This window comes from Lasioglossum baleicum, chromosome 9, assembly GCF_051020765.1.
Source record: "Lasioglossum baleicum chromosome 9, iyLasBale1, whole genome shotgun sequence".
NCBI classification, from domain to species: domain Eukaryota; kingdom Metazoa; phylum Arthropoda; class Insecta; order Hymenoptera; family Halictidae; genus Lasioglossum; species Lasioglossum baleicum.
In genome coordinates this window covers 4,833,414-4,844,409 of record NC_134937.1, presented here as the reverse complement: position 1 = coordinate 4,844,409, position 10,996 = coordinate 4,833,414, and the positions used below count along the sequence as shown (strand labels likewise).

Here is a 10,996-nt window from a genome sequence, read left to right as displayed (position 1 = left end):
CCACCGGACCCAGCCAGCAGAGCCCCTGACCTACAGGTTACGGGCAAACACAACGCTTGGAGCTGCGTCGAGACCCAGACAGGCCGATTCAGCCGGGCACCTGTGCACAAAATGGCGCGAATATCACCTGCAGGGGGCTCGAGCCCAGGGCCTGCCGGCCGGGCTGGGATTCAGCCTGTTTTTGAGAGGGCAGCACGGTATCACACTAATGTGGCCAATCAGTGCCCCTACACACCCCTACCTACAGAGGCATCGAAAACCACTGATTGATAATCAGTGAGTCACAGACAGTCACAGATGGTCACAGACTCCTGGGCAGGGGGTGCAAGCTGTAATGGAAATATTTCAACCACTATGTTGCCCCCCCGGTTCATAGGCGGCGTTGGTGTCGCTGCAGTTTTTGCGTGCGTATGCCTATCGCCCAGAAGCTATACGAGAGTCATTCTTTGCGATACATATACCAAAATTTTCGATGGTCTTATAAGATCGTCGGTGGGCCAATCGGCTAAAGAGTTGGACTGCCAAGCGGTAGACCGAGGTTCGAATCCTGTTGGGGTAAACAGTTTTTTTCCAACCGTCTACCGCTTTTTATCTATATATATACTGTCATTAGTTCGCCCCTGGATCATAGGCGGCGCTAAAATACTGGTCAGATTTTTAACACGGCAGCTTACCCCCCCTGCTCCTGGGTCTCCTGTCTCCTGTTCGAGACTGTTCGAGACTTTGTACAATCGTGTTTTTGTATAAGTACATTGAGATTCGCTATTTTTAGCAAAATGTCTATACAATATATAAATTGTGTGAAACATAAATACGAAGTTACATAAAATATTGTATAACGCTTTAAATATTTACAAGTAATACGACATATATGTCATTATAAATAAATGTATAATTAATACTACTATTTATGTAATACGTTTTTCGTTTAGATAAATATATACAGATATATATATATATATAGTATATATATATATATATACGCAATACGACGGAACAATGTGCAGTTAACACGCGTGCAATCATTATTTGAATGTAACAAATGTAACAAATTAATGTAATAAAATAACCTTCATTCCATAACAATTTGAACTTTATTTAAAAAGATAGCGCTCACTGTAAATGTGTAAATAGCTAATAGCTACATCATCGAGTGAATCTCACGAGACTTCATTCGATCGAACATGTAAACAGTGTAAACGTTAGTGTCATTAGTATATTCAAATAAATGAAAAGTGGCTGCACGCTGAACAATTAAAATGTTCCGGCGTATAAATTCAGTTTAAAATAATAATTTAAGGAATTTACGGATAGTGTTTTACGTAGAATGCATATCAGAATGAGTGTCCGTACAAGAAGAACGATTTGCTGCGGAATCATATTATTATTACTGACTGCTTTATATTTGTATACAAATCGGTCTCCTTATACAAGTATACGCGACAGAAATGTTTCTTTAAAGTCCCTTCTTAATGCTGCAATAAAGGCAGCCGAACTCGGCGGTTCTAAAGTGGTAGCAGTTCATGATCAAGTTAAATTCGAAATTAAGAGCAAAGGAAAAACAAAAGAAGGTAACAATGTTTCTATTATCAGAATCTCTAAAATACAAAACGTTATTCAGATATTGCAATTAATATGATACATTGAATACTTGAAAACAATTTGTTGCGAATATTCAGCTTTCGAGATTGCTTTGACTTATTAATGAAATTGTTCAATTTTAAAGGTATAAATGAACCGGTAACAGAAGCAGATTATAGATCACACTGTGCAATGTACCATTTTTTGACAGAAGCATTCCCAGGAATAACAGTGATATCTGAAGAAACATCAAAAGATTGTGACAAAGTTACAGTAACAGACACAAAAGACTCTGTTGATAGTTTAGTAGACTATAAGATTCAAGATGAGAGTATTAATGCAAATGATATTACAGTATGGATCGATCCTCTAGATGCTACAAAGGAATTCACAGGTGTTTTCATATCGTAAACTTACCTTTCTTCTTATTATTAGACTGCTGATCTTTATGCATTTATGTAGAATTTGGTTGGGTGAAATATAAGAACAGTAAAAGATTTTAAAAATACAAGAATGTCGCAACATTACTTTTAATGTAATAATCAATTTTTATGTTATTTCTGCTTCCCACAATCAATGCAAAACATTTGTATTTTGATCTGCAGTCTAATTATTATCAATTTGAAACATTAATGTCTGTTATTTACTGATCTCTGTTCAATCCAGAAAATTTATTGCAATATGTTACAACTATGGTCTGCGTTGCTGTTAAAGGAAGGCCTATAATAGGCGTTATATATAAACCGTTCGAACCGAAACAAAATTCAAGTCTGTTTTGGTCGTGGACCAATCATGCAGTGTCCAGAAATTTACAAATTTTTCCTAAGGTAATACAACCGAAAACTTTCTACAGATAGATGCATTAAATGATATTTTTCAAACTAGCCAGAAGATGAGAGAACACCAATTTTAATCGTATCGAAATCGCATGTCGGACAAGCTCATAATCTTACTAAAATTGCATTTGGCAAAGGTGTCAACATTGTTTCTGCAGCTGGCGCAGGTAATATTGATTAACAGTAGACTGCGGATGTTTATGCAATTTTCAATTTTTGTAGACGAATTTTAAAAACGTATTGGTTTGCAACGAAATTTCGTAGCGTTTTTAAATTAAAATTCCTAGATAAAAGTAGGACATTTATACATAGATTTGTTCAATAACATATTTTCCATTCTCTTCTATTACTTTTTGCCATTTTTTAGGTGACTTATCATGTTATTCAATAAACCTATGAATAAATATCTTTTCTCTTTGAATTTGGATTTAAAAACGCTACGCGAACTTTCGTTCCAATACCTAATACAATAAAATAAAATCTTATTTCCAGTGATGATAGCCTTCGCAGATTTGAAATAAATAAAAAATGTACTGAATTCTATATTCTGCCGTTTTTTGAAAATTTTCAGAAGCCATAATGCATAAAGATTCACAGTCTAATTATCAGTTTAACCATTTGGTTTGTTTCATGGTATTCACTAATTTATATTATCTTCCAATATTTCTTTAGGCTACAAGTTCTTAGAAGTTGTGAGTGGAAATGCAACCGCATATGTCCACATAACAGCAATAAATAAATGGGACATTTGCGCAGGCACCGCAGTTCTTACTGCTCTTGGTGGTACAGTCTCGCAATTATTCGATCAACAACCAATCAGTTTTGGACCCAATGACTCCAAAGTGCTTACAGGGGGTCTTTTAGCCACTATGAATAATCATGCTTGGTATTTAGACAAATTTTTAAATGTCTAATACAAGCGATGATTTCTCAAATACCAATTACAAAGATTTAAATTACACTTCCTATGAAAATTAACAAATCTTCCATACCAAAAAATTTAATATTAAAAGATCAATCAAAGTGGACACAGACTTTTATTTACAAGTATTTATTCTCCTAAATGAACATGTTCTTTATAAAAATTTTGTACTTCACGGACAATCATCGATAGATACCAATTTCACATTTTATGATATTAATGAATCATCATTTACATGTCACTTTTATATATTTATCTATAAATATACACACATATTTATGTATAAAGCAGTCACAAAAATGTCAAGCGAGAAGTTTAGAATATTGTATAGTGTTAAAATCAAATTCTGGAATTAAACACATCAAACCGAGTGCGGAATTAATCGAGTCCGCTTGTAATATTTTATGGACGATTATTTTTATCTTTATTTCTCGGCTATCGAGCCGTTAAAACCGTCCTGGACATGTCAACGTGTTTTGTTAGAAAAGCAAAAAGAATAACATGTTGAAGTATCCCTTTTGGTTGATAGTAACTCGGTAGTTCTAAATTTATGTATAATAAATGGTAATTGTCAATGATCATAAATAATAATAGCAACTGAATTGTACTACATTGTGTTTATAAAAAAAAAAATGAAGTACATATTATTGGAAGATGCATTGGAATTTCTTAAATTATGCTAGTGTCACTTTTTCATCAGATACTAATACTCCTGACACTTTTTTAAATTTCTTATTAAATCTAATTTTTGCTTTCTCGTTCGATACATCATTCGAACAAAACTTCATGTATTGAGAAATTACTTTTTTCTGGAGTTTCTTTAGGGAAATTTCACCCTTGTTTCGTACTATATCTAAAATAGTACCTTTCCAATCAAAGGTTGATTTCTCGTTAGTTTGTCCTGCACCATTTTGGTTAACAGACGATTCAGAAAGTACAATACTTCTATCTCTCTTCTTTGAAACTGAATCTTCTACTTGATCTTCTGTATGTATGATTTTACCTTTCTTTTTCGATACAGGTTCTACAGTATTTTCTTCCACTGCTTCATCTGCTTTTCGTTTCTTGGACTTCTTTTTCTTACTGACATTATTGTCATTGTTATTGCTTTTTTCGTGTTCCTCTTCATTTTGGTTTTCTTTATGTATGTTTTCATTATTTTGATTTTCAATAATGTTACTTTCCTGATGCTCGCTTACGTTACTTTTGTCATTCGCTTTGTGATCTCCTTTATCTATATACATACAAAACAAACATTACAAATATTTTCGAAACAACTGCTTGTTAGATTCAATACATGATGAAATTGTGAAATAACGTTTACCATTTTGTTGTTTTTGCTTCTGCATTATTTGCGTTATAGTTTGTACATTATTTTTATGAGCAGTTTCCAATTTGTCCCATACACTGTCAATGACGGCTAGATTTACTTTGTTGCCTACAGCATTTTTAACAAAATTTAAAAATTTAGCTTTCTTCCTTGGGATATTATCATACTTTGATAATGTATTCAAAAAGTTTCGCTCAGTATTCGACAAATTTTTTGAGTTGTTCAGTATGCCGTTAACTATATTAAGCCATTCTTGTTGCTTTCGTTCTCCTTTATTTGCTCCAGCTTTTGGAACATAGTCCTTTCCTCCATATCGTTCAGCTTCCGTTATGCATTTTGTGTGTGCCACATATTCTTCTCCCCTAAAAATAAAATGTACGAACAATGATAATAAATGTGTGGCAATACAAAGCTAATGTTCCATAATGGAAAGTTCCTTGGAACAGTATATTTGGGTCATATTATTCAGTGAACAGGAAACATAACTATTTAGATCGATATTATAGCCATTCATTATCTTATGTTTGAAAAAGAATTATCATCAGAAAATAATATTAAATATTAACACTTTGCACTCCTTTGTCGAGTTTCACATGACATCGGAAAAAGAAAAATGTAAATGAAACAGGTTTTTATATGTATTTGGTTCTTCCTTCATTTACTTAATTGTCATTTTTTTAAAGTTAAAAACATGGAAGTTCCACGAATATAAATTACAACAAAGAGTTAAGAGCTATATTTCATGTAATTAGTAAACAAAATTGTTTACAATAAGTAGCAGTCAAGGAACTGTCCTTTGAAGTAAATTTCAAATAAAACACTTAAAATAGTAGCGAGTTGGTGGCAATAAAATTGAAAAATAATTCGGAGTGCGCAAAGGTTTAGTAATATAAAAATAAGTCTTCTACTTTATTACTGACAGCCAGCGAAAATTAATCATCATATAAATACGATAAGTATGTGTCTGATTTATACATACCGAAAATCTTTGAGGCAATCAATACAAGTTAAAAAAGGTGCAGTGCGACACTGAAATTCATAATGTTTTGCAACTTTTGGTTTCTGTAATGTTTCTCCGCAATGGTTACAAGTAAATACCACCATTTTTATACTATCTCCTTTTCAACAACTTATAATTTAATAATTTGAGAAACGTATACAAGTTGAGGTTAACCTTACTATGCGACGTGTACGCACGTGTACGAGCTACTCGAAATACTAAAATGTTTCTGAATAGTATATTTTAAAGTAATGTAGCTATTTTCTGTAAAAAATTATTGTTTGAGTTTGAATTAAAAATGTGATATGATGCTACCAAATTATTAATGGAAGTATTGTGCATCTACATTATTCAATAACAAACCCGCCTTGTAGTTTTTATTTAATATTAAGAATAGATCTAATATACAGAAGCACCGACGAGCACCGACGAGATTCATTGGAGATCGTGTCACTCGAATAATTTGGTGTTTTCTTACGCCCTCTAGGATGTATTTTGGCTGGAGTAAGAAACAGAAGGCGTCGCGTCGGTGCTGCCAGCCTCACGGTATTTGAATTTTTATTGAAGTCAATACTGTCTTCAAGCGAATTATTTGCAGCTGCTGTGCATCTCCGGAAACGAGAAATTTTGGCCTCTTTATTATGCCAAAAATCCAAGTTTCAATCCTAGGGGATCACTGATTCAAAAATTATGCGTGGTTTAGAGTAGGTCAATTTCAAATGTTCTTGCCCTCTTTGGTTCTTGCCGGGTAAGAGTGCCCGCCATGTTTGAATGTAATAACGGTCGCATGCCGCTTACCGAGCGGTGCCGCTAGGTGGCATCACAAGAGCTCGGGAATTTCTATCTACATATCAAACACGCATTTTGAACCACTGACCGCTGAGGATTGTGAAGTGTAGATTTTTGGCATTTTTTCACCAAAATCTACAGGATTACATAAGAAAGAGGCAATAATTTCTGGTTTTTAGAGGTAAAGTTTAACCTTATCTAATTTTCATTGATTTAAATTTATTCTCGAATCGTCTTGCCTTCTCGTGATAATTTACTCTTGTGTCGTCGTTGTATAGAAGTCAAGTTTATTTAATCTTGATTCACATTAATTTGAATTCTCCATTCAAATTGAATTGTTTATTTACTATTAATTCTGATTTAGTTTCTGACTGTTTGTCAATTGTAATGAATGAGAATTTGTTCTTTCAGTTACAGATTCCGCGGGAAAAGAACCAATCGTTTGAAAAAGTATTTTGGAAGCGAGACCGATTCGAGAATCGAATAGTGACATAGCATCATGGTGGACTTTCTTGAAGCAGGAGAGGACGTGAGCGTGAGTACAAAGTATATTTCAAATTATACTATGTTATTGAACATCTTCATACATATCATTAATGAAAAATTAAAAAATAATCAATTTGAATGATTAATTTCCTATTAATTCGGATTTACTCTTGTGTTACGACGATCATTTGTATCTGAATTCGTGTCGTTACATTGAAATAGAATTTGTTTAAATTTCCGTTATGATTTTCCATTCAAATTGAATTGTCTATTTATAATTAATTTTGATTTAGTTTCTGTCTGTGTTTGTCAGTTGCAATTAATGAATTTGCTATTTATGTTACAGATACCGCGGGAAAAAAATCCATCGATCGAAGGACCATATTCATTGCCCAGATCGATACTTCATGTTGCTTTCGATAATCGAAAGCGTGACAGCTTCATGGCGGACTTTGTTGAAGCAGGAGAGGACGAGAGCGTGAGTACAAATTATATTTCAAATTATATTGTGTTATTGAACATCTTTATACATGTCATTAATGAACAATTAATAAATAATCAATTTGAATTATTCATTTTTTATTAATTCGCATTTACTCTTGTGTCGCGACGATCATTTGAATTTGAAGTCGTGTCGTGCGATAGATATCGATTTTATTTAATGTCCGTTAAAATGAATTTTGATTTGATATTCAACTTTAATTATTTATTTATTATTAATTCTTATTTAGTTTCTGACTGTTGGTCGACTGAAATTAATGAGTTTGTTGTTTCTGTTACAGATTCCGAGGGAAAAGAATCCATGGATACTACTCGATGCTACTCGGTGCTTTCTTCAAGCAGGAGAGAACGTAAGCGTAAGTACAATTAATAAATATTCGATTTTAATTATTTGATTCCTATTGAGATTAACTGGATTTATTCTTTCTGTTACAGAGCCCTAGGGTATAAAATATTTTGAATCTGTTGTCTAATGCTGCCTAATGCTGGACGTCTAATGCTGCCTACCTTGACGACCAAAGACGACATCGATACTGAGATCGAGAGATATGATCAATGATCAATTCTATGAATAAAAAATTTATGAGATAACTTATTAATGATGATGACTGTTATGAGCGATCGAAATAAATTTCTCTTATCGATAATTGTTATTCCATGACTTTTTAACAGTTAGGGTCCCTGCGAGTAACTGAAGAGTTCTGATTTATGACACAATCCGTTCCGGAGAAGTGGATCCCTGTTTTCTATCGCGGAGGAAAGGCGGGAGTCACACACTGCTGGAAGGCAGCGTAATTTGCATTATTCCTGCATCGTGCCTCGAGACATCGCGGCTAGACTGCCTCGGTAACGTCAAGCGGCGCACACCGTAAATCTTTTAGGACCTAACTGCACGGCCCAAAAAATTCTTAAACTCAACATGTGCAAGAGAAAATTTTTCCATTCCCGTGTCCTGCGGACACTCCCGAGTAACTGAAGAGTTCTGATTTATGACACAATCCCTTTCGGAGATGCGGATCCCTGTTTTCTATCGCGGAGGAAAGGCAGGAGTCACACTGCTGCACTTTCTACTTCTGCAAAACACGTGTTTTTTAGAATGTTCCTGTACCCTCAGTTTTGCTTCGTGGTAGGGATATTTAGGGGTGGTCGAAGCTTGTTTGGAAAACTGCAGTTAGTCCAAGTCCACGTCGCATCATGTACTCTCACCGAGAACACTACGCAATGATTTCCACGCACATCCATTGCAACGGCAATGCTGCTGCCGCTGCGAGACGCATCATACTAGAGCAGCCATACATCACACCACCACCGTCAGCCCATTACATTCGGCAGTTGGCACGTAGACTTTCGTCGTTGGGGAGGTTTGATTTTAATCGCGTGGGCACCGGTGGACATAGGACAGCGAGGTCCGCGCATCATGTCGCACAAGTATTGGATATTGTTGAAGAGGATGGCACCGTGAGCGTGCGCGACGTCAGTCGCCAAACAAGGTAAGTAAAAGTATACCGCTATCAGGTATTTCATTAAAGCGAAAAGAAATATCATTTAACAATAGATTTATGCATTTTCATGTATGTTTACTTCTAGGGTCAGCCGGACGTCGGTACACCGAATTCTGCAGGATCGTGGGATGCACCCGTTCAAATATGTGCGGGTACAACAACTGCTACCTGCGGATTTCGACCGGCGGCTTCGGTATTGCAGGTGGCTGCTGGATGAAGTGTCGCGGAATCCGGCGTTCCCCGCATGCATATTGTGGAGCGACGAATCACTCTTCACAAGAGAAGGGTGCTTCAACGCCCACAATTCGCATATGTGGAGCGTCGAGAATCCGCGGGTGCTTCGGCAACGCGCAGCACAGACCCGCTGGTCGGTCAACTTATGGGCCGGCATTTGTGGCGAGCACATAATCGGGCCGTACATTCTACCCGATAGACTGAACGGCCCGACGTTTCGAATCTTTTTGGAACATGTTCTGCCGGATCTCATAGACGATGTTCCTTATGCGATCCGGCGGAACATGTATTTCCAAATGGACGCCAGCGCACTATGCCGCAAGTGTCCGCGCCCATTTGGACGAAGCCTATCAGGACAGGTGGATCGGCCGCGGTGGTCCTGTTGCGTGGCCCCCACGGTCACCTGACCTTAATCCGCTGGATTTTTACTTATGGGGCTATTTGAAGGTAATTTCAATTTTCATATATTTTTTAGGTATTTTCCACTCATTATCGTACACGTGTTTACTTACATTTTGTTTTTCTTTAATAAATGTCATTTCAGGAAAATGTGTACAAGCAGCCGGTTAACACCCCGGAAGAGTTGGTTGCACTAGTTCACGGTGCCATTGTGAACATCAGCCGGACAACCCTTGACAGAGTTGTTCAACAGACAATTCAGCGGGCCGAGCTTTGCGTTCGGATGAACGGCGGCCATTTCGAACATCTGATGCACTGATTTGCGGTCACAGTTCCAATCGGCCCTTTTCAGGGCCCCAATATTAAACGCAACACCAACTCCTTTTCTTTTAATCGGCCCTTTTCAAGGCCACGAAGATGCCCTTTTCAATGCTTACATACAATGCAGCCACGTACTGAAGTGACAGGTGCGTTGACCCAGGTCAATGTCCAGACGCACTTGCCGTGCAGCCCTCCTTTTGCAGCCCTTAGGATTTGACTGCGATCGCGTACCTGACAGCTACAACCAGCGGTGCAATTACCGGCCTGGCCATAAGACTAATTTATGGACAACGAGAGGGTGGGACACCGTACACGTGCCAAATAATTGTGAGTGATCAATTCGTCAATTTTTAAGGATTTTAGTGCATCGACTGTCGCCTTGAAATGTTCCCAGTGCTAAAACGTACAGTGAGAAGTGAAAGAAAAATTCGGGATGTTCTTCTTTTAGAAAGTTTACGTTCGCTAGTGATCATGTTATCTGATTGTTGTGATGTGTGCTGCAATACAAATGATATTGCAATTGTTTGTGGAATTGTGGTATTGCAATTAAGTGTGGAAAAATTTCATGGCATCTGTGTGAAAGTGAAAGTGAAAAGTCCGGATCTCGTTGATTTGATCGCACATCCCTCGGGCTGTCGTATACCTGCTATCTACCACCACCTGTGCAGTTCGTTCACCTGACCGTACGTCCCTTAGCTTTCGGTACTGTCGTATACCTGAAGACATCTGTGCAGTTCGTCACCGAGTGACCCAGTGACACACATTTCGAAGCAGCAAATGGATTTACGGCTGAATAAGTGAGTTTTCAATTCAATCAGTTTCTGCATCTTCTCTCGTTCGGGTAACGTTGCCGTAAGTCGGGTAAAAAGATCCACCCATATGAATTGACAAGTAAAGTTCTTCCGCGACCGACAAAAAGTCTAAAGGAAATGTTGTTCAGAATCATGGTCTTGACAACATATCCAAAGCTCATCCAAATCGGGTAAAAGATAGTACAATCGATCGATTTACAATTAAAAGTTTTTACATTTATCGCGTAAACTAAAGCCGGCCGACAAAAACTGTAAAGGGAAATGTTGTTCAGAATCATGGTCT

The 10,996-nt window shown here is 36.9% G+C and overlaps 2 protein-coding genes and 1 long non-coding RNA gene across 11 annotated transcripts; 2 read left to right on the top strand and 1 right to left on the bottom strand.

The window, feature by feature from the left end:
* Positions 1–681: 681 nt before the first annotated feature.
* LOC143212434 (putative inositol monophosphatase 3) lies at positions 682–3,452 on the top strand. Of its 5 annotated transcripts, none has more exons than XM_076431273.1 (6): positions 682–857; positions 1,327–1,571; positions 1,727–1,975; positions 2,248–2,408; positions 2,467–2,584; positions 3,090–3,452. In XM_076431273.1, the coding sequence occupies exons 2-6, from the start codon at positions 1,328–1,330 to the stop codon at positions 3,329–3,331; spliced, it is 1,014 nt and encodes a 337-aa protein (XP_076287388.1). In that variant the 5' UTR covers positions 682–857; position 1,327; the 3' UTR covers positions 3,332–3,452. The 5 variants fall into 5 exon arrangements, with proteins under 5 accessions (XP_076287388.1, XP_076287387.1, XP_076287386.1 ...); XM_076431272.1 differs by having other exon boundaries at positions 1,315–1,571; XM_076431271.1 differs by having other exon boundaries at positions 1,301–1,571.
* A 376-nt stretch (positions 3,453–3,828) lies between these two features.
* On the bottom strand, positions 3,829–6,121 carry LOC143212433 (uncharacterized). The gene is made up of 3 exons (XM_076431270.1): positions 5,649–6,121; positions 4,664–5,031; positions 3,829–4,573 (listed from the first exon to the last, which is right to left on the bottom strand). Exons 1-3 carry the CDS (start codon positions 5,771–5,773, stop codon positions 4,014–4,016), a joined length of 1,053 nt encoding a protein of 350 aa, XP_076287385.1. The 5' UTR covers positions 5,774–6,121; the 3' UTR covers positions 3,829–4,013.
* LOC143212436 (uncharacterized) lies at positions 4,981–8,088 on the top strand. Of its 5 annotated transcripts, none has more exons than XR_013009691.1 (6): positions 4,981–5,625; positions 6,157–6,215; positions 6,876–6,993; positions 7,291–7,422; positions 7,727–7,801; positions 7,881–8,088. It is a non-coding gene; the product is annotated as an uncharacterized LOC143212436 (long non-coding RNA). The 5 variants fall into 5 exon arrangements; XR_013009688.1 differs by having other exon boundaries at positions 6,870–6,993; XR_013009689.1 differs by lacking the exon at positions 6,157–6,215 and having other exon boundaries at positions 6,870–6,993.
* Positions 8,089–10,996: the final 2,908 nt, after the last annotated feature.

Bases quoted from the DNA above. Each gene is read 5' to 3' on its own strand.
- LOC143212433 (XM_076431270.1), bottom strand. From the start codon at position 5,773: ATGGTGGTATTTACTTGTAACCATTGCGGAGAAACATTACAGAAACCA. The intron at 5,032-5,648 runs GTATGTATAAAT...TTTTATTTTTAG, and splicing joins GATTGCCTCAAAGATTTTCG to GGGAGAAGAATATGTGGCAC. The intron at 4,574-4,663 runs GTAAACGTTATT...GTATGTATATAG, and splicing joins GAAGCAAAAACAACAAAATG to ATAAAGGAGATCACAAAGCG.
- LOC143212434 (XM_076431273.1), top strand. From the start codon at position 1,328: ATGCATATCAGAATGAGTGTCCGTACAAGAAGAACGATTTGCTGCGGA. The intron at 1,572-1,726 runs GTAACAATGTTT...TCAATTTTAAAG, and splicing joins CAAAGGAAAAACAAAAGAAG to GTATAAATGAACCGGTAACA. The intron at 1,976-2,247 runs GTGTTTTCATAT...TGTTCAATCCAG, and splicing joins TGCTACAAAGGAATTCACAG to AAAATTTATTGCAATATGTT.